This window comes from Scyliorhinus canicula, chromosome 6 (assembly GCF_902713615.1).
Source record: "Scyliorhinus canicula chromosome 6, sScyCan1.1, whole genome shotgun sequence".
NCBI classification, from domain to species: Eukaryota; Metazoa; Chordata; class Chondrichthyes; order Carcharhiniformes; family Scyliorhinidae; genus Scyliorhinus; species Scyliorhinus canicula.
In genome coordinates, this window is record NC_052151.1 from 124,549,713 (window position 1) to 124,575,636 (window position 25,924).

The window sequence follows — 25,924 nt, forward strand, 5'->3', positions numbered from 1 at the left end:
CACATACAAGATCATTTAACTAAGAGGTTTTTCTTGAAATTTAGGTAGCGCTACATAAAAATTGTACTTTAAATTTGAATAATCATGAGATAGACATTCCTGAATACACGTTGATAAAAGGAAAACACAAATGATGGAAACCTGAAATGAAAACCAAGGCAAAGACTTTTGCCATAGAACATAGACATAGAACGATACAGCGCAGTACAGGCCCTTCGGCCCTCGATGTTGCACCGACATGGAAAAAAAAACTAAAGGCCATCTAACCTACACTATGCCCTTATCATCCATATGCTTATCCAATAAACTTTTAAATGCCCTCAATGTTGGCGAGTTCACTACTGTTGCAGGTAGGGCATTCCACGGCCTCACCACTCTTTGCGTGAAAAACCCACCTCTGACCTCTGTCCTATATCTATTACCACTCAATTTAAGGCTATGTCCCCTCGTGCTAGCCACCCCCATCCGCGGGAGAAGGCCATGATGGAGAAAAAGCCAGAACCGCCTGAAAATCGCAAGACCCACTTCCCTTTTTCACAGGGGTGGGAATGGGGAAGGCACAGTTGTACATACGTGTTTTACAGAGGCAGCTGGCCAGATAAATCATCAGCTGTCTCCACTGAAGTGGGACTTTGGTAGCCTTAGCATGTGGAACCCGAAGTGTACAGATTGGGTCTGGTAAGAACAGGTATGAACTTTATGGATTTGTTTGAACAGCTAGGGTATCCCTTTGGAGAGATAGGGTACTTCTATGTATCAAATCCCTGGACCCCTTTTGGGTGAGGTCAAGTGCCCTTTGGGGAGATACAGTGCCCTTTGGAATAGTTAAAATTAGCCATAATTGTGCATAAACTCATTATTGTTAAGCTCTTTGAAACTGTCAGCATACCTGTCAAAATCAACTGTCAAAAGTGTCAGAAGCATCTGTCAAGAGGCCCTGTCAAAGGGGACTACCAAAAAAATCAAAGGAAACTGTAAAAAGTGTAAAGAGGACATGTCAAAGGCATCTATCAAAGGGAGGTATCAAGCTGTCAAAACTTTAAAAATCCCCACCCTTCAAATCTTTAAAACATCCCAGATATTTGAAAAAAAAGTGATAACTTGTCATTTCACTCTGTTGTCACAGGCTGAGGTTTCCATTCCTAGATCCTAGATCTGGTCCTGTGTAATGACACAGGATTGATTAATGACCTCATAGTTAGGGAACCTCTCGGAAGGAGCGATCACAATATGGTGAAATTTAAAATACAGATGGAGGTTGAGAAGTTAAAATCAATCAATAGTGTTTTGTGCTTAAACAAAGAAGATTACAATGGGATCAGAGAAGAGCTAGCTAAGGCAGACTGGGAGCAAAGACTTTCTGGTGAAACAGTTGAGGAACAGGGGAGAACCTTCCAAGCAATTATTCACAGTGCTCAGCAAAGGTTTATAACAACAAAAAGGAAGGACGGTAGAAAGAGGGAAAATCGACCGTGGATATCTAAGGAAATAAGGGAGAGTATCAAATTGAAGGAAAAAGCATACAAAGTGGCAAAGATTAGTGGGAGAATAAAGGACTGGGAAATCTTTAGGGAGCAACAGAAAGCTACAAAAATGCTATAAAGAGTAAGATAGATTATGAGAGTAAACTTGCTCAGAATATAAAAACAGATAGTAAAAGTTTCTACAAATATATAAAACAAATAAGAGTGGCTTAGGTAAATATTGGTCCTTTAGAGGATGAGAAGGGAGATTTAATAATGGGAGATGAGGAAATGGCTGAGGAACTGAACAGATTTTTTGGGTTGGTCTTCACAGTGGAAGACACAAATAACATGCCAGTGACTGATAGAAATGAGGCTATGACAGCTGAGGACCTTAAGATGATTGTGATCACTAAGGAGGTAGTGATGGGCAAGCTAATGGGGCTAAAGGTAGACAAGTCTCCTGGTCTTGATGGAATGCATCCCAGAGTGCAAAAAGAGATGACTAGGGAAATTGCAAATGCACTAGTGATAATTTACCAAAAATCACTAGAATCTGGGGTGGTCCCGGTGGATTGGAAATTAGTAAACTTGACACCACTGTTTAAAAAAGGAGGTAGGCAAAAAGCGGGTAATTATAGGCCAGTGAGCTTAACTTCGATAGTAGGGAAGATGCTGGAATCTATCATCATGGAAGAAATAGCGAGGCAGCTGGATGGAAATTGTCCCAATGGGCAGACGCAGCATGAGTTCATAAAGGGCAGGTCGTGCCTAACTAATTTATTGGAATTTTTTGAGGACATTACCAGTGCAGTAGATAACGGGGAGCCAATGGATGTGGTATATCTGGATTTCCAGAAAGCCTTTGACAAGGTGCCACACAAAAGATTGCTGCATAAGATAAAGATGCATGGCATTAAGAGTAAAGTAGTAGCATGGAGAGAGGATTGGTTAATTAATAGAAAGCAAAGAGTGGGGAATAATGGGTGTTTCTCTGGTTGGCAATCAGTAGCTAGTGGTGTCCCTCAGGGTTCAGTGTTGGACCCACAATTGTTCACAATTTACATAGATGATTTGGAGTTGGGGACCAAGTGCAATGTGTCCAAGTTTGCAGACGATGCTAAGATGAGTGGTAAAGCAAAATGTGCAGAGGATACCGGAAGTCTGCAGAGGGATTTGGATAGGTTAAGTGAATGGGCTAGGGTCTGGCAGATGGAATACAATGTTGACAAATGTGAGGTTATCCATTTTGGTAGGAATAACAGCAAAAGGGATTATTATTTAAATGATAAAATATTAAAACATGCTGCTGTGAAGAGAGTAGTAGTAAGAAGTCTTACAACACCAGGTTAAAGTCCAACAGGTTTGTTTCAAACACGAGCCTTCGGAGCGCAGCACCTTCCTCAGGTGAATGATTCACCTGACGAAGGAGCTGCGCTCCGAAAGCTCGTGTTTGAAACAAACCTGTTGGACTTTAACCTGGTGTTGTAAGACTTCTTACTGTGCTCACCCCAGTCCAACGCCGGCATCTCCACATCATGGCTGTGAAGAGAGACCTGGGTGTGCTAGTGCATGAGTCGCAAAATGTTGGATTACAGGTGCAACAGGTGATTAAGAAGGCGAAGGAATTTTGTCCTTCATTGGTAGAAGGATGGAGTTTAAGACTAGTGAGGTTATGCTGCAATTGTATAAGGTGTTAGTGAGGCCACATCTGGAGTATTGTGTTCAATTTTGGTCTCCTTACCTGAGAAAGGACGTACTGGCGCTGGAGGGTGTGCAGAGGAGATTCACTAGGTTAATCCCAGAGCTGAAGTGGTTGGATTACGCTGTAAGGAGAGGTTGAGTAGACTGGGACTGTATTCGTTGGAGTTTAGAAGAATGAGGGGGAATCTTATAGAAACATATAAAATTATGAAGAGAATAGATAGGATAGATGCGGGCAATTTGTTTCCACTGGCGGGTGAAAGCAGAACTAGGGGACATAGCCTCACAATAAGGGGAAGGAGAGTTAGGACTGAGTTTAGGAGGAACCTCTTCACCCGAAGGGTTGTAAATCTATGGAATTCCTTGCCCAATGAAGCAATAGAGGCTCCTTCATTTTATGTTTTTAAGATAAAGATAGATAGTTTTTTGAAGAATTAAGGGTTATGGTTTTCGGGCCGGGAAGTGGAGCTGAGTCCACAAATGATCAGCCATGATCTCATTGAATGGCGGAGCAGGCTTGAGGGGCCAGATGGCCTACTCCTGCTCCTAGTTCTTATGTTCTTATTTTGACTGTAAGACTGATTTCACAACCACCCTTAATCACAGTAGGGTGCCTGCTATTTCACAGTCTGATTGACAGCTACAGGCGGTTATAGATTCTTTGATGTTGAACTGTGAATTTCAATGCTTGTTATGAGGGATTTTGCTTTGAATGGAATGTTTGTTGTTATATTTTATTTTGTTATCTAAATGTAGCAAATAGGTTTTCGTGAATGGGAATATTTTTCCAGTATTGTGAAGTCTGCAATAGACACTTAGAACTTTATTTTGTAGAACGTTATTGTGCCTCTTCTCTGCATGGGTCCTGAGGCTTGTCCATGGTGGATATCGGTTAGTTGGCATAGTAGATATAAGGTGAAAGGGTAGTTGGTAGGGCTATGGCTTGGCATGAGTTGGCTCTAACTTTACAGAGGGGCTATAAAGGGTTGTGCGATGACTATCGGGGCATCGCTTGACATGGAGTTAAAATAGTCACGGGAATGGATGGAGGGCCACAGGTTGCCATAGGGGTAGAAAGGGCCATGGGGGTGAGAGGATGTTTCTCTTTGTGGGAAAGACTCGAACTAGCAGACACAGTTTGCAAATAAGGAATTTCACTTTTAAGGCGGAGATGAGGAGAATTTATTTTCTTTGAGGGTCATGAGTCTTTGGAACTCTCTTCCTCAGAGAGCGATGGAGGCAAGCTCATTGAATATTTTTAAATTTAAGTAAAATAGATTCCTGATTGACAAGGGAGCCAAAGAATATAGGAGGTAGAAAGGAAAGTGGAGTCGAGGCCACAATTAAATCAGTCATGTTCTAACTCAATGGCAGAGTTCAAGGGGCAAATGGCCTACTCCGACTGCTAATTTATGTGTTCGTATGGAGGGGCACAGGTCGGCATGGAAGATATGAGGGTCAATAGGCATGGGTTGCATAATTTGACATGGGGTCATGAGAGGCTGTAGGGCTTTTTGGGGGCATACCTTGGCATGAATTGCTGTGAAGTGTGAGTGGAGGGCATGTGGAGGCATGGATTTGCGTGGATGGAGCATGGGGGGTCTGTGTGGACGAGTGAGAACTATGTATGTTTTGGTTTAGTTTTTTTTGGACACAGTGGTGGAGCCCAGAGGCAGACCTTCCACCTAGCTGGCTTCTGCACCCGTCAGCCTCCTCACTTCTCCTGGGTCGCTCACTCTGACTTCCAATCCAGCCCAAAAATCAATTTTTATAGGTCGTGTGCACAAAACCCTGAATTTTCTCGTCTCTGCTCACCCAGCCTGGGAGCAAAAGTTCTGGAAATTATAACAGTAAGTTAGATGGCATCTGAAAGAGAAGAGCTTTGTGAAATCTCTCAGCAGAACAGAGCTGAATTCCATTTTGATAAATGCTCTTATGCAAAGTGCCTTGCTGTATTCAGATACTAACTGGCTCCTTTTTGAATTCCAAGCATTTTCGGTTTTTATTGCTACTTTACACCGTTCTCCAATTAAATGAAGTTTTTCCTACAAGTGGAAACATCCTCTCCACGACCACTCTATCCAGGCCTCGCAGTATCCTGTAAGTTTCAATAAGATCCCCCCTCATCCTTCTAAACTCCGAGTAATAATAATAAAAATACTTTTCACTGTACCATAAACCAAACCAAACCAAAGACCCTCCCCTGCCCCCACTCAAACCTTTATGTTTCTCCATTCCTGTCCTTAAATGGTAGATGGTAGATTCATGTCCAGGCCAGACCCAGAGTCCTCAACCGTTCCTCATACGACAAGCTCTTCAATCCAGGGATCATTCTCGTGAACCTCCCCGGACCCTTTCCAAGGCCAGCACATTCTTCCTGAGATATGGGGCCCAAAACTGTTCACAATACTCCAAATGGGGTCGGACAAAGCATTATACAGCCTCAGAAGTACATCCCTGATCTTGTATTCTAGCCCTCTTGACATGAATGCTAACATGCATTTGCCTTCCTAACTGCCGACTGAACCTGCACGTTAACCTTAAGAGAATCTTGAGCATGTACTCCCAAGTCCCTTTGTGCTTCTGATTTCCTAAGTATTTCCCTATTTAGAAAATAGTCCATGCCTCCATTCCTCCTTCCAAAGTGCATAACCACACACTTTTGCACATTGTATTCCAACTGCCACTTCTTTGCCCACTCTCCTAGCCTGTCCGAGTCCTTCTGCAGCCCCCCTGCTTCCTCAATTCTAACTGTCCCTCTACAGATCTTTGTATCATCTGCAAACTTAGCAACAGTGCTTTCAGTTCCTTCTTCCAGATAAATAATGTATATTGTGGAAAGTTGTGGTCCCAGCACCGCTCATTGAGGCACACCACTAGTCACCGGCTGCCATCCTGAAAACGACTCCCTTATCCCCACTCTCTGCCTTCTGCCAGTCAGCCAATCCTCTATCGATACCATGGGCTCTTAACTTATTTAACAATCTCCTGTGCGGCACCTTGTCAAAGGCCTTCTAGATATCTACATAAATCACGTCCACTGGTTCTCCTTTGTCTAATTTCCCTGTTACCTCCTCAAATAGCTCTAACAGATTTGTCGGACATGACCTACCCTTGACAAAGCCATGCCGCCTAAGTCCTATTTTACCATGCACTTCCAAGTAGTCCAATTAAAGATATCTGGCCCGATTCTCTGCTCCCCACGCGGCCTGGGAGAATCGCGGGAGGCTCCCCCCGACATCCCCCCCCCCCTCCCCCCGGCTTGGAAAAATCGGCGCTCGCCATTTTTTTCACGGCAAACGGCGATTCTCTGAGCCCGATGGGCCAAGCGGCCGGCCCTTCACACCCGTTTCACGACGGCGGCAAACACACCTGGTCGCTACATTCGTGAAACGGGCGGCAGATGCCCGTTTGGGACATCCAAGGGCCCGATTGGGACGGGCGTACCACGACTGTGCTCTGGAGGGGACATGCCCGCGATCGGTGCCCACCGATCGTCGGGCCAGCGTCCAAAACGGACGAACTCTTTCCCCTCCGCCGCCCGACAAGATCAAGCCGCCACGTCTTGCCGGGCGGCTGAGGCGAAAGACGGCCACCGCGCATGCGCGGGTTCGTGCCGTCTGCGCAATGAAGTCATCCGCACATGCGCGGGTTGGAACCGGCAACCCGCGCATGCGCGGATGACTTCACATTCTCGGCGTGACGAGGTCGCTGCCGAGAAAGACGGAGGCCCGCTCCTAGCCCCCCGGGTGGGGGTCAATTAGGTGCGGGGAGCGGGCTCCGAGGCCGTCATGAACCTCGTCCGAGTTCACGACGGCCTTCACTAATTCAGCCCCCTGTGGAGAATTCCGCCCATCATCTTTAATAATGGATTCTGAAATCTTACCAATGACCAAAGTCTGGCTAACTGGCCTATAATTTCCTGTCTTCTGCCTCCCCCCCTTCTTAAACAGCGGTGCTACATTCGCCACTTTCCAGTCCTCTGGGGCCCTTCCTGCCTCCAGTGATTTCTGAAAGATCATCACCAATGCCTCCACAATCTCCTCAGCTATCTCTTTTAGAATCCTGGAGTGTAGTTCATCCGGGCCAGGTGATGTATCCACCTTCAGACCTTTCAGTTTCTCCAGAACCTTCTCTTTAGTGATAGCCACTATACCCATCTCTGTCCCCTGATTCTCCTGGAGCTCTGATGTCCCAATAGTGTCTTCCACCATGAAGACTGATGCAAAGTAACTATGCAGTGCCTCTGTCATTTATTTTGAGTGGCTGCAGCCTTGGGTGCTTAACCTGAAGACTTTTTTCTTCTCCATCCTTTTTCTGGAAGGAAATGCCTGGTCTAATTTCAGAAATGTTCCATAGTGGCATGGGGGTGGTAGGGGATTGATACTTATGATACACTGCCATCATGATGTCGAGCAGTCAACTGTATAATCTTCCACTGTCTGGAATTTACGTCGGTGTTTGTCTTTATGATGAGTATTTATTTACCCTTTAACATTCTGATAAAACATTCTGATCCCATTCCAAGATTAGTCAGCAGTTGAGATTTTTGAAGAGAAAAGGTGACGGTAGGTGACACGTACAGACTTACATACATAATATTATGTAGGTTATAGACACAAAGACAGGTCATTTGGCCCAGCAAGTCCATGCCGGTGTCTATAATCTACTCAAGCTGACTCCCATCTTTCCTCACCTAAACGTATCATTGTAACCTTCTATTCTTTTCTCCCTCATATACTTGCCCCGCTTCCTTTAAATGCATTTAAAGTATTTGCTTCAACCACTCCTTGTGGTAACAAGTTCCATATTCTCATCACTGTTCGATAAAGAAATTTCTTCTGAATTTCCTATTGGATTTCTTGGTGACCATCCTATATTGATGGCCTCTAGTTATGCTCTTCCCTACAAGAGGAAACTGTTTTCTCTGTGTCCACTTTATCAAAACCTTTTAAGGATTTTAAAAACCTCAATTAGGTCACCACTCAACCTTCCTTTCTCAAAAGAAAGGAAACCCAGCCTATTAACCTTTTCCATTTCGGGTATCATCCTTGTAAATCTTCTGGCACCTTCTCAAGTATCTCTATATCCTTTTTATTATATGACGATCAGAGCTACATAGTACTCGAAGTGTGGTTCAAAAAAGGCCTGATACAGATTTAGCAGAACTTCAAGCATATTTTCAATTCTTGCCTTCCAGAAATAAAGTTGCGTGCTTACTTTGTTTCTTTTGATAGCTTTACTAACCTGTGGTGTAAATTTTAGTGATTGGTTTATTTGCATTCTGAGATCCCTTTTTACTTTCTAGGTAATAAGTGACCTCCCTATTATCCTACCAAAATGTACTCCCTCACATTTATCTGTGTTGAACTTCATTTGGCAATTATTTGCCCATTCTGTAAGTTTATTAATGTCCTCCTCTAATTGCTTGTCCTCCTTGGTATTGACTGTTTTCCCCTTTAATTTCAGGTGATCCGCTAATTTAGAAATTTTATTTTGGATTCTAAAGTCTAAATGGTTAATGTAAATTTTGAACTGCAGTGGACCCAGCACTAACTGATTAAGAAGGCAAAAGTAAAATACGAGAGAATAGAAAACATAAAAACTGACTGTAAAAGTTTCTGTAGGTACTTAAAGAAAAAAAGATTGGTGAAGACAAATGTAGGTCCCTTACAGTCAGAAGCGGGAAAGTATAGTAGGGGACCAAGAAATGGCTGAGCAACTAAATACGTAATTCATAAAAAAAATAATTTACTAGATATGGGTGTCGCTGATTAGGCCAGCATTTATTGTTTATCCCTTGTTGCCCTTCAGAAGGTGGTGATGAGTTGCCTTCTTGAATTGCTACAGTCCTTGAGGTGTAGGTTCACCCACTGTGCTGTTAGGGAGGGAGTTCCACAATGTTGCCCAGCGACAGTGAAGGAACGGGGATATATTTCCAAGTCAATATTAGTAGAGAAATGGTGTTGGGGAAATTTATGGGATTGAAGGCTAGTAAATCCTCAGGGTCTGATAATCTACATCCCAGAGTGCTTAAGGAAATGGCTCGAGAAATAGTGGATGCATTGGTGGTCATCTTCCAGGATCCTATAGACTCTGGAACAGTTCCTCCAGATTGGAGGGTGGCCAATGTAACCCCATTATATAAAAAGGGAGGTCGAGAGAAAACAGGGAATTCTAGACCAGTGAGCCTGATGTCGGTAGTGGGGAAAATTCCAGAATCCATTATCAAGGATTTTATAGCAGAGCACTTCGAAAACCGTGGCAGGATTGAACAGAGTCAGCATGGATTTATGAAGGAGAAATCATGCTTGACAAATCTTCTGGAATTCTTTGAGAATGTAACAAGTTGAGTTGATGAGGGGGAGCCATTTGGAGTGGTTTATTTGGACTTTCAGAAGGCTTTCAAAAAGGTTCCACATAAGGGAAAAGTGTGCAAAATTAAAGTGCATGAGATTGAGGGTAGTGTATTGAGATTTATAGAAAACTGGTTGACAGACAGGAAAGAAAGAGTAGGAATAAAGAGTAGAGTCTTCTTCAGAGTGGCAGGCAATGACTAGAGGGGTACCGCAGGGATTGGTGCTAGAACCTCAGCTATTCACAATATATATTAATGATTTAGATGAGGGAACAAAATGTAATATCTCCAAACTTGCAGAGACACAAAGTTGGGAGGGAGGGTGAGCTGTGTGAGGAGGATACAGAAATCCTTCAGTGTGATTTGGACAAGTTGAGTGAGTTGGCAAATGAATGACAAATGCAATATGATTTGGATAAATGCGAAGTTATCCACTTTGGTAGCAAAACCGAGAAGGCAGACTATTATCTGAATGGTCATAAATTAAGAGAGGGGACTGTGCAACGAGACCTGGGGTGTCCTCGTACACCAGTTGCTGACGGTAAGCAAGCATGCAGGTACAGCAGGCATAAAGAAGGCAAATGGTCTGCTGGCCTTAATTGTGAGAGGATTCGAGTACAGGGGTAGGGATGTCTTATTGCAATATACACAGGGCTTGATGAGGCCACATCTGGAATACTGTGTGCAATTTTGGTCTCCTCCTCTGAAGAAGGATGTTCTCGCTCTAGCGGGAGTGCAGTAAAGGTTTATCAGACTGATTTGTTAGATGGCGGGACTGACGTATGAGGAGAGATTGAATTGGTTTGGATTGTATTCACTGGAGGGGGGATCTCATAGAAACCAGTAAAATTCTAACTATGAGACAGGGTAGATGCAGGAAGGATGTCCCCGATGGTGGGTGTGTCCAGAACCAGGGGTCAAGTCTGAGGACAGCACGGTAGCACAGTGGTAGCACTGTTGCTTCACAGCTGCAGGGTTCCAGATTTCATTCCTGGCTTGGGTCACTGTCTGTGTGGAGTCTGCACGTTCTTCCCGTGTCTGCGTGAGTTTCCACCGGGTGTTCTGGTTTTCTCCCACAAGTCCTGAAAGACGTGCTGTTAGGTTATTTGGACGTTCTGAATTCTCCCTCTGTGACCCAAACAGGCGCCAGAACGTGGCGACTAGGGGCTTTTCACAGTAACTTCATTGAAGTGTTAATGTAAGCCTACTTGTGACGATAAAGATTATTATTATTTTTAGGCTACGGGGTGGACAATTTAGGATAGAGATGAGGAGAAATGTCTTCACTCCGAGAGTGATGAGCCTGTGGCATTCCTCACCACAGGAAGTAGTTGAGGCCAAAACATTGTATGTTTCCAAGAAGCAGTTAGATATAGCACTTTGGGCGAAAGAGTACAAAGGGGGGAAAGCGGGATTAGGCTATTGAGTTGGATGATCAGCCATGATCATAATGAATGACAGAGCAGACTCAAAGGGCCGAATGGCCTCCTCCTGCTCCTATTTTTTATGTTTCTATAACCATTGTGGAACATATGGCGCGATTCTCCCAGAGGGGGAGAAATCGTAAGGCTGGCATCAAATCCGGGCGGGTTTGACGCCAGCCCCCCCTCCCCGACCGGGAACCGATTCTGGTACCCGGTCGGGGCTAGCATGCCGCCGCCGTAAACTCCGGCATCGCGGGCTTAACGAATTTCGTTAAGCCCGCTTGCCAGAGTTTGCGCCGGCTGACGCGTCATATGACGTCAGCCGCGCAGCGCGGATTGGAAGACTCCAACCCGCGCATGCGCGGGTGACGTCATCGCGCATTTGCGCGAAACCCGCGCATGCGCGGGCCGGGAAGTGATACAGCGGGGCGGCGGAGGGACAAAGAGTGCGCGGGCATCGGACCCGCTGCCCGCGATCGGTACCTACCGATCGCGGGCCCATGGCACCCTTGGCACGGCCGTGGTACTGCCGTGCCAATCGGTGCCATGGTTTTAAAAATCGGGACTTTACGGCCGTTTTTACGAACGGCCAGACCAGGTGTGTTTGCCGTTCGTAAAAACAGCCGTAAAGGGCTGGGAACTCGGCCCATCGGACAGCTGAGAATCGCTGCTGGCCGTAAAAAAACGGCGGCAGCGATTCGTATCGGGAGTCGGACGTGGGGGGGGGGGGGGGGGAGAATAGCGGGAGGGCGTCTGACGAGCGTGGCCGTAAAATTTTACGAGCCACGCTATTCTCCGCACCGTCGTGAGTGCGGAGAATTGCGCCCATAGTTTCCCACCTTCCATTCTGAATAACCCCCACTCCCCGCTTCTGTCTTGAAGCCAACCAGCAATCCATTCTGCCACTTGTCCCTGACCCCACATTTTCTGACCTTATTCATTAGTTTATTAGGGGCATCTCATTAAAGGCCGTTCGGTAATCCAGATAAATTACATCGCTGTCATAATTATAGTTTAATATCTCTGCTTCATGCTCAAAAAATTTGTAATGTTCATTGAACAACAATATTTTCCATTTTGAAATCCATGTTCGCTATTCAGTATTGTATTTTATGGAGCAGGCTTGGTGGGGTTTTCTATCTAAAAAAATTTACTATTTTGTTTTATGTTTCTTGATAATTTAATTTCATAGTTCCTCTTTTCCTCCATCATTGTGTTTATTTACTTCTCTCTTACTCTTTCTGCATTTTGTCTCACGATACGTTAAATACAAAGACAACAGAGAAATGCATGACTCTTTCCTAAGTTGTTTCCTTATGTTTTTATTCATTCATGGAGTTTCACTCGTGTTTAACTTGTCCTTTTCTTTCAGTGGAATATATTTTTCCTGCACTCTGGAATACTATTTTAAATATTTTCCATTCTTGGTCTACATTGTTTTTTGCCAATGTTATTGTCTATTTCATTTTCCCAAGTTCTATTCTCAGCCCCTCAAAACCTTTCTCCAATTTATTAACTTTTTTTTGCCATACTTATGTCCTTCTCTATCATTATGTTAAAGTATATTACATAATGGCCACTATTACCACGATATTCCCCTATGTTTACTTCTCTTACCTGCTGTAGTTCATTCCCCATGACTCGATACAATAACAAATTTTCCCTTGTTGGGCGTTTAACATGTTGGGTTAGAAAGGTGTCCTGTACGTACCTACTAATCTTGGAATGTTATCAGAATGTTAAAGGGTAAATACCCGTCATAAATACAAGCACCTACTTAAGTTCCAGACAGTGGAAGATTATACAGTTGACTGTTTGGCATCATGGTGGCAGTGAGCTATAAGGAACCCCATTCTCTTATCTTCTTTGTTAACCTCTCCTGTCCAATTAATATTAGGATAATTGAAATCCACCATGATTGTTAATATATGTGGTTTACTTAATTCCTTAATGTGTTTCCATATATCTCCCTTCCACTGTTATGTAATCTGTAAACTATACCTATTAGTGTGACTGCTTTATCGGGCAGAATTTTGGATTGTGGATACTTATGACGGGCATGATAGTTGACGTGTTTCTGCTGGGTGGTGGGGTGGATGAATATCTGCGACCTTCTGCTTTTGAGCTTATTAGTTATGAATCCACAAGGAGCTTGGTGAATTTTGTAGCAGGACGGACAAGACCGTAACCTCATGGAGTTGAAAGTCCTGACACAAATTCACTCATTATAGGCTAGTTTTGCCCTGTTTTGTTTACATTTAGCTTGCTTTTGTTTTTTGTAGGTCTGTCTCACATCTTACTCATATAAAGACTTCATTACATCTTTATTTACCCTGTCCACTAGGAAGCGGGTCACATCTTGTTCAGGTGGAGTCCATCCAATTGTTACAGCTCCTTCTTGTTTCAGAACTGGTACCAGTACCCCATTAACAAGAATTCTTCTTTCCCACACCAGTCCTTTAGCCACAAGTTAATTCTCCTGATTGGGAAACGATCCAGAGATTGTTACCCTGGAGGCCCTGCTATTAATTTAGAGTTTAACTACTGATAATCTTCCAGCAGAAATTCCTTCCTGTTTCTACCAATATTGTTTGTTGTAACATGAACCACAACAAGTGAATTTACTCCCTCCCTTTCCAAGTTCTTCTCTGGTTGCCGTGAAGTATCCCATACCTGGAACATTGGACGGGCAACACACCTTCTCATTCTTGGCTGCAAGGACACTATCTATCCCCCAAATTATAAAGTCTCCTTTTACCAACACATTTCTATTCTGTTCTAACTGCCTTCTCCTCAGGACAGCCACTGTGCCTTGGTCTGCTTAATAGCTGCCCTCCCTGCGGTCTTTCGCCTTATCCTCAGATACCAAGTGCAAACACGATATCTGAAAAAAAGTGATTGTAGCATTTCAGTGAGTTATTAAATTTTAGATTTATGCTGCCTATGTCAGTGCCTGCACCAAGAAGGATAAAATATGACTGTCCTTTCACGTAAGAGTTTTACAGTTGATATAAGAAAAGATCATCTTTGTTTGTTCAATCCATATGTACAATTATGATTTGCTGGCCTTCAAGAAGGAGAATTGCTATCTTTTAAGCAATTTTCACCTTGCGATGTCATTCTGCTCAAATGATCCAACTCCACACAAATATATCAGATCTCTTTCTATGAATAACGCACTTGATTCTTCATCTTCTGTCGTCAGCAGCAGACAGGAATTTTACTTTTGAAAGTTTTATTTTTATTTTCCTTATTATGTCTGAAAAAGTTTGTTTTATTTCGATTGCAGTCCGATAATTTGAGATACATTTTAGTTTTTAAAAATCACTGGCAATATATTTTTTTCTTTTAGCTTTCAGTATTGACAATTTAAGGCTTTTTCCAGGCAACTTGCATTTGGTCCCTGATTCTTGTCAGCCCCTTACTTCAGGATCTGTGTCCATTTTTATGAATCATTGTAATTGACTGATAGCCAATATACTTTTCATTATCTTTCAATTCTGAATAGCTTTCAGAAATGTGAGGTCAGCACATATTTCAAAGCGATTGCTTTTTCCATGGGACACTATCCTACCACAGGAATGTTCATGTTTGATTCTTTCAAGTTTAAAAAGATCTTGAGTTCAAATTCATCAAAAAATCCAAAGAAATAATTGAATTTAAATAGGAAACATCCCAGGAAAGAATCTTAGGCTGAACAACATTCTTTCTAACTGTTGGGTGGGGGGGGGGGGGGGGGGGGGGGGGGGGGGGGGGGGTGCAGGGGGGAAGCCATCAGGCTTCTCTATGCCCCAGCAGATTCTTCCCTGGCATGACTTACAAATCTGCTCATTTGTTAGATATTTTCCTTGTCGTTGTGGGGACAAAGGGCGTGTGTTGTATTAGGAGTGGATTGCAAAGCACTCTTTACTGGACTTTGGACTACAAACGTGAAAATTCACATTCTTGAGATAAGTAGTCAGTTTCATTGACGCACAACTTGACTTGCCTAATGGGTGAAGGCAAATTTTGATTCTGTGATCTTTGAGATTCTATCAAAGAATAAGGGAGTTGATATCCATGGTAGGTAACTAGCATTATCTATCATCAAAATTGTCGAGTGAACTTATTGTGTTACTGTGTTTGCAGTTTTTCTCATTTCTGCTAAAATGAACTTTCACTTAAAATGAATATATTGTGCTATCTTAGTCTGCCAGAGCTCTTTTATGTTTCATATCCAGTATAAACAATGCAGTCTTATTTCATTAAGCGGAAATGGACACCTCTGATAAGTTTGGATTTTCTCTTGATAAATTTGTTTGAAAGGCAGTTTATAAAAACATTTTAATCTTTATAATGTCACATTTGTAATATCATTGTCTCTGTTGACTACCATATCTTAATCATGTTTTATGGTTTAATAATGTAATGAGTTTAAAAAATCTTATCATGTTAAACAAAGCAGAATATTTCACAGTTAGCTTTTGGATTATTTAGATATGTACTGGATACGCCCTGTAAGTGTGGTTACCACCCAGGAATACACATTTGAAGCTGACATTGCTGTACATCTTTATCAGGTACTGGAGAAGTACCCAAACACACCAATGAGCCACAAGGAGATCCTACAAGTCATCCAGCGTGAAGGACTCAAGGAGATCAGGTGAGTGCTTTTACAGTCTCTTTGTAAATGACAGTCTCTATAAAACAGAATAAAGCCCTTTTGTTTACTTATTTGCAGACCTATGTAATTACATACATGCATTTCAGATGAGAAAAAAAGTATACATTTCTCAAGTGCAGGTGAAATTTACACATCCCAGAACATGTTGCCCCACAACCACATGCCCTCTCCCTGTTTGAGACCCAGCAATTGGCTTTCTGCTCTGTTTAAGCCACAAATAACATCCTCTTTGACTGTGATTGCAGCTTGCTGTCCCTCATTATCTGTCGTAATTTATTAATTGCCTTTAACATTGTTGACCATTCTGCCCTCCACAAATATTTCTCCTCAGCAACTCAGAATCATTCTACAGCTTTCTTCTGGTTTCATTCATAATAACCTTTGCAAAAATTGGATGCTACATATCCTCCATAGATTTATCCAGTGGTAACCAACAGTGCAATCCAAGGATCCATCCTTTGCCCTTTCTCTTCATTGGGCATTCATTTTACGAAAAACAAATGGCAAAGTGTCTTATTGAAAGCCGGTGTGTTTCACCCAGAAACAGAGCCAGGTTTTATGACCGGATCTTCTGACACTTTGTAAGAAAAAATCAGTGGACGTGGTTTGCATCGTCCCTCTGGCAAGACCTCATGGAACCGGCAAGCCCAGTTACACAGGAATCAGAGTGCCATCTTTAAAGGGTGCCCCAATCTCCCACCCCCCACCCCATGGCCATGGAGAAAACCCCACAACCCTGAGGTGACACCCTCCACCACGGAGGTAAGAGAGGCACTCACCCTCCTAATTCTTAAGCGCGCACCCCCCTCCCCACCACACATAAGGGGAAGACCCCCATCCCCCAATGGAGAAGGGTTTGCCCCCTGCTACTGCACCCTCTCTGATGCCCAGCCTTGGCCATCAATCCCGGGGCCTCAGGGCACTAACGTCATGGTCACCATGACTGGTTTTCGATTTTGAATAACTAGTGAATCGCGCCGACATAATGTGATGTCACCGGGCGGAACATCACATGGGGCTGGAAGGTACGGCATGTTGAATGATATTTTAAAATATTTAAAATATTTTAAATAAAAAGGGGAACATCTCATTCAGAGATCCCGCTAGGGCAAATCCTGTTATGGTATTCTCGTGAGAGTTAGCGGCCATAACGGGATTTGCATGCACGTCGAACGAGCCCAAAAAATCAAGCCCATTGTCTCTCTGCTTATCCCAGTGAGATCATCTGGAAGCATGGGATTGGTTCCTTTTGTATGCTGATGGCACACAGATTTACCTTTCCATCTTCTTTCATGATTGCACTGTTTTTGCTCACCTATTCAGTTGTTTTTCCAACATTATGATTTAGATTAAACAAAATTTCCTCCAGTTCAATGAAGGTAAAACTTAAGCCACCCTTTTCAGCTATTGGTACCTCATCAGGACTCCTTCCCATAACTGTATTTGACATGACTAAGTCCAGTGGTGAGTAGCCTCAGCATTGTGCTCTGATCCCTAGTTGAATTTATTTTCCCACATCAGCCTGTGAATATGACCACCACTTGTCATTATCAAAGTAAGAAGTCTTACAACACCAGGTTAAAGTCCAACAGGTTTGTTTCAAACACGAGCTTTCGGAGCACGGCTCCTTCTTCAGGTGAATGAAGGCCAGGACAAAGACCTGAAGAAGGAGCCGTGCTCCGAAAGCTCGTGTTTGAAACAAACCTGTTGGACTTTAACCTGGTGTTGTAAGACTTCTTACTGTGCTCACCCCAGTCCAACGCCGGCATCTCCACATCATCATTATCAAAGTATCATAGGTGTCTGTCCTTATCCTGCTGCTTCGAAAACTCTAAACTCTGGCCTCCCCACGGCATGTTTCTCAGCAGCGGGAGGTGGACTGCCATTGGCCAGCGGCAGAATCTTCTGGTCCTGCCTGCTGTAAATGGGATTTAACCCACCCCATGCCGCTGGGAAACGCATGGGAGGCTGCGCCATCAACACGACCGAAAGATCTCACTGGCGTGAACAGCTGGAAGACCTCACCCATTGCATTTGACAGCTTGAGGTTTTTTTCCTCTCACTTCCTTCTACCTTTAACAAACCACAGCTCATTCAGTGCCATTGTTCAATTGTTAACCATTCAAGGCCTTGCGGCATCAGGCTCCACTGCCACCCTGCTTCATCAAAAATTAACTTGCAGATCTTTGTCCTGGCCTTCAAATGGCCTCACCCATCCTACTTCAGTCACTCTCTTCATCCCCATGTCTCTGCTTTCACTCCTGTGTTCTGGATGCTTATTATATGTCTTAATTGCAACAAAATCAACTGTTCTAGCCACTCTGACCGTACTTTCTGGAACTCTCTCGCTTAACCACTCTGCCGTATCTCATTTGCTTTTGCTTTCTAAAGCTAAAGACCTGCCTCCTTAACTCCTCACTCTGCACATTCTTTTTCTACCTCTTGGTGTCCATTTCTCATCTCAGCAATTAACTCTGGAATCTCTTCCTGATATGCTCAGTGCTATATACTTGCACATCACACTCTGGTGAGATGAGTTAAGAGAGGAGTTTTTAAATGCTTTGTCATTGTTATTTCTATATTGACTCCTTTGGGTGTTTGTTTAAAAAGTGAATAATTCTAATGAAATATTATAATTTTTAGTGCAATGTAACACTTGAAGATACAATACACACAACGTATTCCCAATGATGATAAGTATATGAAAGGGAAGAGAGTAGCTAAAGTGAATGTTGGTCCCTTGGAGGAAGAGACCAGGGAGTTAATATTGGGGAACACAGAAATGACAGAGGCACTAAATCAATATTTTGCTTCAGTTTCACAGTGGAGAACACAAATGCCATCCCAATAGTAACATGGTATGCAGAGGTAATAGAAAGGGAGGAACGTAGAACAATCATCATCAATAGAGGGAAAAATACAAAACGAACAATTGAGATTGATGGTAGATAGACTTCCGGTTGCGATGATGCGGAACTAAGCCGCACGTTCGGTATTTTCGGTCTTTTGGGCTCTTTTAAGGGCCCGTTGTGGTGCTGGCTGGACGTTTCCCGGTGTGGGAACGTATCCACTGTGCTCTTCTGCCGGTGGATGGATTGGACCAGGAGCGGAGCGGTTAAAAAATCGGCTTTGGAGCAGAGAAAGGTGCGAGGCAGGAGAAACAAGATGGCGGCGGGCGGGGAGCCCGCAGCGTGGCAGCAGTGGGCGCAGGAGCAGCAGGAGCTGCTTCAGCGCTGATCAGAAAGCTGAAGGCTGAGCTTTTTAAGGCCTCGCTGGACAAGCTCATGGCGACTCAGTCGGCCCTGGGTGTTGAGATCCAGGAGCTACGGCAAAAGGCCTCGGAGAGCGAGGACAAAATCCTAGGCCTGGCAGTGAAGGTGGAGTCGCACGAGGCGCTCCACAAGAAATGGAAGGCGAGGCTGGAGGAGATGGAGAATCGCTCCCGTCGGAAGAACTTGCGGATCCTGGGCCTCCCGGAGGGGCTGGACGGTTCGGGCTTGGGGGCCTATGTGGCGGTGATATTGAGCTCGCTCATGGGCGCGGAGTCATTCCAGGGGCCCTTGGAACTGGAGGGTGCCCATCGAGTGCTGACGAGGAAGCCCAATCCAAATGAGCCGCCCAGGGCGATGCTGGTCCGTTTTCACCGCTTCGTTGACCGTGAGTGTGTGCTGAGATGGGCAAAAGAAGGAGTGGAGCAGCAAGTGGGAGAATGCAGAGATTCGGATTTACCAGGACTGGAGTGCGGAGGTGGCAAAGAGAAGGGCTGGTTTTAATCGGACGAAGGCAGTGCTTCACAAGAAGGGGGTGAAGTTTGGCTTGTTACAGCCGGCACGCCTCTGGGTCACTTACAAAGACCGGCAGCTCGACTTCGATTCCCCGGAGGATGCCTGGGCTTTCGTCCAGGCAGAGAGGTTGGACTCGAACTGAGAACTGGGGGGGCTGGGGACTGATCTACATAGTCCGGAGGCTTTGTCCTCGTTGGAACTGTACTCGTTGGAATTTAGAAGGATGAGGGGGAATCTTATAGAAACATTTAAAATTATGAAGGGAATAGATAGGATAGATGCGGGCAGGTTGTTTCCACTGGCGGGTGACAGCAGAACTAGGGGACATAGCCTCAAAATAAGGGGAAGTAGATTTAGGACTGAGTTTAGGAGGAACCTCTTCACCCAAAGGGTTGTGAATCTATGGAATTCCTTGCCCAGTGAAGCAGTTGAGGCTCCTTCATTACATGTTTTTAAGGTAAAGATAGATAGTTTTTTGAAGAATAAAGGGATTAAGGGCTATGGTGTTCGGGCCGGAAAGTGGAGCTGAGTCCACAAAAGATCAGCCATGATCTCATTGAATGGCGGAGCAGGCTCGAGGGGCCAGATGGCCTACTCCTGCTCCTAGTTCTTATGTTCTTATGTCCTCCGTGGTATCCTTTCGTTTTTGTGGTTGTTAATGTCTTTTTGCCTTTTTTTTTGCTTTTTCGCGTTTTTGGGGCTCTTATTTATTCATATTGGTGCTTTCTTGTTTTTTCACTGCTGGAGGGCTGGGGAGCTGTTCGTGGGCCCGCTGGGTCACGCACCCTGCTTTTTCCTGCGTGTTGGGTCGGGGGGGCGAGGTCTGAGATGGAAGCGCGGGCTTTCTTCCCGCGCTGGAGGAACAGTGGGCGGGACCGGCACTGGGTGGGGGGAGTGGTGGTTGTGTTGCACTGGGGAGGGTCATTGGAGTGGCGGGAGCAGCCGGGGTCAGCAGGAGTCGGCTGACTTACGGAAGTACGATGGAAGGGATTACGCAGCTAGGGGGGGCCCTAGCTAGGGGGGGGGAGGGGGGGAATAGGGGGGAGGTACCGGGTTGCTGCTGGAGGGGCTGAAGGGGAACTGCTAGCGATGGGGGGAGTTGGGAGGAGGGTCTGCCACTGTGGGGAACGGGCCTGGGGGGTTTTGTGGGCACGTGGTGAGCCGAGGGAGAGTCATGGCTGACTGGCGGAGAGGGCGGGGGAGGACTCCCCCGATTCGGCTGGTCACATGGAACGTGAGGGGGCTGAATGGGCCGGTGAAGCGGTCCCGGGTCTTGGCGCACTTGAAGGGGCTGGGTGCGGACATAGCCATGCTCCAGGAGATGCACCTTAAGGTGGCGGACCAGGTGAGGCTGAGAAGAGGTTGGGCAGGTGTGCGAAGAATCGAGGGGTGGCAATTTTAGTTGGTAAGAGCTTGTCGTTTGTGGCGTTGAGTGTGGTGGTGGATAGTTGTGGCAGATACGTAATGGTGAGTGGTAGGCTTCAAGGGGAGCGGTGGTTCTGGTTAATGTGTACGCCCCCAATTGGGACGATGCAGGTTTCATGCGGCGAATGTTGAGTCGGATTCCGGACGTGGAGTCGGGGGGCTTGATTTTGGGAGGGGATTTTAATACGGTGCTGGACCCAGCTCTAGATCGTTCGAGGTCTAAGACGGGCAAGAGGCCTGCGGCAACCACAGTGCTGATGGGGTTTATGGATCAGATAGGAGGGGTAGATCCTTGGAGGTTTTTGAGGCCGGGAGGTAGGGAGTTCTCCTTTTTCTCCCATGTCCACAAGGCTTATTCCCGGATTGATTTTTTCGTACTCAGCAGGGCGCTTATCCCGAGAGTGGTGGGGGCGGAGTATTCGGCGATAGTCATATCGGACCACGCTCTGCATTTGGTGGACCTGGAGCTGGGGGTGGGGAAGGATCAATGTCCGCTGTGGAGGCTAGATGTGGGACTTCTGTCAAAGGAGGAAGTATGTGGGTGGGTCCGTAGGTGCATAGAGGGGTATTTGGAAGCTAATGATCATGGGGAGGTGCAAGTTGGGGTGGTCTGGGAAGCGTTGAAGGCGGTGGTTAGAGGGGGAGCTGATATCTATTCGGGTGCACAGGGAAAGGGGGGGGAGAGGGCTGAGAGGGAGAGGTTGGTGGAAGAAATGGTAAGGGTGGACAGGAGGTACGCGGATGTCCCGGACGAGGGGCTTTTGAGGAAGCGTTGTAGTCTCCAAGTGGAGTTCGATATACTGACCACCCGGAAGGCGGAGGCGCAGTGGAGGAGGGCACAGGGAGCGGTATACGAGTACGGGGAGAAGGCAAGTCGGATGCTGGCCCACCAGCTCTGGAAGCGGGAGGCAGCGAGAGAGATAGGGGGAGTTAGGGATGTAGGAGGGAACCTGGTGCGGGGTGCTAGGTACATTAATGGGGTGTTCAGGTCCTTCTACGAGGAGCTGTACCGGTCGGTGCCCCCTAGGGAGGGGGACGGGATGGACCGCTTTCTGGCCAACTGGAGTTCCCAAGAGTGGAGGAGGAGCGGGTTGAGGGGCTAGGGGCCCCAATCGAATTGGAGGAGCTGATTGAAGCGCTGGGGAGCATGCAGACAGGGAAAGCACCGGAACCTGATGGGTTTCCAGTGGAGTTTTATATGAAGTTCTCAGACCTGCTGTGCCCGTTGTTAGTGAGGACCCTGAATGGGGGGGGGGGTGGCTTTGCCCCCGACGATGTCTAGGGCAATAATTGCACTGATTCTGAAGCGGGATAAGGACCACCTCCAGTGTGGGTCTTACAGGCCGATCTCGCTCCTCAATGTGGACGCAAAGCTGTTGGCTAAGATACTGTCCATTCCCTTCAACATTATCCAAAAACTGTTTATCTGTTTTTCAGAGGTATAGTCACAGGAGATTCCTGCATTGTGTGCCTAGTCCTCTTGCTCTGCCTGGTGATCACCCATAAGACTATAAGACATAGAAACAGAATTAAGACACTTGGCCCATCGAGTCTGCACCCCCATTCAATCATGGCTGATATTTTTCTCATCCCTATTCTCCTGCCTCTCCCCATAACCCCTAATCCCCTTATTGATCAAAAACCTATCTATCTTTGTTTTTTTTATTAATGTTTTTTATTGGATCTTTGAACAGAGTATATTTGCCCCGTTATGTACAGGATATGATATATGTAGGCATCTGTTTGTGCCGGCGAGACAATTCCAGAGGGCAATCCTCGAATGAGTCTGGCGCCGGTGTTGCCTCTCACTTCTTCTCCCGGACTGATTTTGCCGCCGTTGTCTATTCGTGTACACTGCCGCTTCAGCTGCCCCCCCCCCCCCCCCGCCCCCGGTCTTCCGCCTGTATTCTCCTTTTTCTCTGTTCCCGTGGATGTCAAGTTGCTTAATGTTTCCATGGCTCGCCTCTATTGTTCCCTGTCTCGACCCTCCTCTTGCACCCCCCCCCCCGTGGTTCGCCTTTCCTTCCTCTTAAATTAAGTTGTCCCGACCCCCCCCCCCCCCCCCCCCCTTCCTGTTCTATCTTGCCCTCTCATGCTTTGGCTGCTTTCCCCTGGTTCCTGGCTACCTGGCTATTCTTCTGCTTGTTTGTTGACCACAAACAAGTCCAGGAACAATTGGGTGAATGGCTCCCACGTTCTGCAGAAGCCGTTGTCTGACCCTCGAATGGCGAATTAAATTTTCTCCATTTGGAGAGATTCCGAGAGGTTGGACAGCCAGTCTGCAGCTTTAAGTGATGTTGCTGACCACCAGCCGAACAGGATTCTACGGCGGGCGATCAGGGAGGCAAAGGCAAGGGCGTCTGCCCTCCTCCCCAGGAATAGATCTGGCTGGTCTGAAACCCCAAAGACTGCCACTTTTGGGCGTGGCTCCACCCTCACCCCACCACTTTGGACATTGCCTCGAAAAAGGCAGTCCAGTACTCCACAAGTCTGGGGCAAGACCAGAACATGTGGGCGTGGTTGGCCGGGCCTCCTTGGCACCGTTCACATCTATCCTCCACTCCGGGAAGAACCTACCCATAAGGGTTCTTGTTAAGTGGGCTCTATCTACCACTTTTAGTTGCGTCAGGCTGAGCCTTGCACAGGGGGAGGTGGAGTTGACCCTTATCAGTGCTTCGCTCCAGAGTCCCCATCCTATCTTGATCCCCAGGTCCTCCTCCCATTTCATTCTTGTTGCGTCTAGTACGGTGTCGGCCCTTTCTACCAGTCCGTCATATATGTCGCTATAGTTTGCTTTATCTAATATGCCTGCGTCCAGTAACTCTTCCAGTAATGTCTGTCGTGGCGGTTGTGGGTAAGTCCTTGTCTCCTTTCGTAAGAAGTTTTTCAGTTGCAGGTACCTTAGCTCTTTCCCCCTGTCCAGCTGGAATTTCTCCATCAGTTCATCCAGTGTCTCAACCCTGCCGTCCGTGTATAGGTCCCTGACTGTCAGTGTCCCCCCGTCCTGCCTCCACCTTTTGAAGGTGGCGTCAGTCAGTGCTGGTGTGAACATATGGTTGTTACAGATGGGAGCTTTGTCCGACATTTTGGTCAGGCCAAATTGCTGCCGTAGTTGGTTCCAGGACTGGAGGGTGGCTATCGCCACTGGGCTGCTGGAGTGTTTTTTGGGTGGGATGGGAGTGCCGCCGTGGCGAGGGCCCAGAGGGAGGTCTCCTTCCAGGAGGCCTCTTCCGTGCGCATCCACTTGGCTTCTGGCTCCTTGATCCATCCCCTGAGTCGCTCGGCCGTCGCCGCCTAGTGGTAGAATTGTAGGTTTGGGAGGGCTAACCCTCCCCTTGATTTTGTTTTTTGTAAGACCTTCTTTGGGATCCAAGCATCTCTCTCTCTCTCTCTCTCTCTCTTCCCCCCCCCCTTTGGAAAAGGCATTAGGGATGTAGATCGGGATGGATCTGACCAGGAAGAGGTACCTGGGCAGCACATTCATTTTGATTGTCTGGACTCTCCCCGCGAGGGAGAGTGGGAGTGTGTTCCATCTTTGCAGGTCCTTTTTTATTTCCTCTGTCAGACTGATGAGGTTCCATTTGTGGATCCCTTTCCAGTCATGGGCTATTTGGTTCCCCAGGTAGCGGAATTTGTGTCGGGCTTGTTTAACCGGCAGCCCCGTTAGTGCTGCCCCACCTACATTGTGGGTATACCGGGAAGATCTCACTTTTGCTCATGTTGTGTTTGTAGCCCGAGTATCGGGAGTTGGTGTTGTTTGTTCGTACACTCGTCATGGGAGCGTTGTATAGGAGTTTTACCCAGGAGGTGAATCCTGTTCCAAGCCCGAACCTCTCCAGTACCTCTGAGGTATTTCCATTTGATTCTGTCGAAGGCCTTTTCTGCGTCTAGGGAGATGATCACCTCTGGCGTTCTCTCCCCAGTGGGGGACATTATCACGTTCAGCAGGCGCCTGATTCTATCTCTGTTTTAAAGACACTCAGTGATTTGGCCTCCACAGCCTTCTGCGGCAAAGAGTTCCACAGATTCACCACCATCTGGCTGCAGAAATTCCTCCTCATCTCTGTTTTAAAGGATCGTCCCTTTAGCCTGAGACAGTGTCCTCTGGTTCTAGTTTTTCCTACAAGTGGAATCATTCTCTCCATGTCCACTCTATCCAGGCCACGCAGTATCCTGTAAGTTTCAGTAAGATCTCCTCTCATCCTTCTAAACTCCACCGAGTACAGACCCAGAGTCCTCAGCCGTTTATCATACGACAAGCTCTTCATTCCAGGGATCATTCTTGTGAACCTCCTCTGGGCCCTTTCCAAGGCCAGCACATCCTTCCTTAGATACGGGGCCAAAACTGATCACAATACTCCAAATGGGGTCTGACCAGAGCCTTATATAGCCTCATAAGTACATCCCTGGTCTTGTATTCTAGCCCTCTTGACATGAATGCTAATATTGCATTTGCCTTCCTAACTGCCAATTGAACCTGCACGTTAACCTTAAGAGAATCGTGAACAGGGCTCCCAAGTCCGTTTGTGCTTCTGATTTTCTCAGTGTTATGGGCCAGGGTTTAGAGAACCCCAAAGTGTATCATGGAGTTCCCCCCTGACCCACAACTTTTAATAGATTGTGGTATGGGGAGCACACGGCCCACTCTACAGTGGTACAGAAGAAATGGAAAAGTATTTTTTAAAGCAAAACAATGTTTATTCTATGAACTCATGTTAACCTTTTTAAAACATACAGTAGACATCTTAGCAACCATCAATTCAAATACAACCCCCCAAAGAATACAACATGAAGTAATCCTTAATAACTTCCCAATGAACATTCAGAGACAAAAGAAACATCTTTTCACAGAAGCACATTAGGTTTACATTCCCTACTGAGAATATTTATAATTCTGAATTCACCAAATGATCAAGAAATAGTCTTTTCATGGCAGAGAGATCAACAGTACACCTGCTCCAACACTGAAAACGAAACTAACACACACCCTGCAGCAAACAGCTTAAAACTAAAGTAAAAAGCTGACAGACAGCCCAGCTCCACCCACACTCTGACATCACTGATAAACACCCATTTCTTAAAGGTAAATGTCTTAAGCACCT

General features: G+C 46.0%; 1 protein-coding gene across 7 annotated transcripts in view; it reads left to right on the forward strand.

The window, feature by feature from the left end:
- Window positions 1–25,924, forward strand: part of asxl2 (ASXL transcriptional regulator 2) — a 360,043-nt gene that overhangs the window by 140,735 nt on the left and 193,384 nt on the right. For 4 of the 7 annotated variants that reach the window (XM_038800064.1, XM_038800065.1, XM_038800067.1 and 1 more), the window contains one exon: window positions 15,509–15,591. The exons of 2 other annotated variants lie outside the window; for them this stretch is intronic. In XM_038800064.1, coding sequence (XP_038655992.1) covers window positions 15,509–15,591 — 83 coding nt within the window. Of the gene's footprint in view, window positions 1–15,425; window positions 15,592–25,924 lie in introns of those variants that run through there. One more of the 7 variants, XM_038800063.1, reaches the window with a different exon arrangement.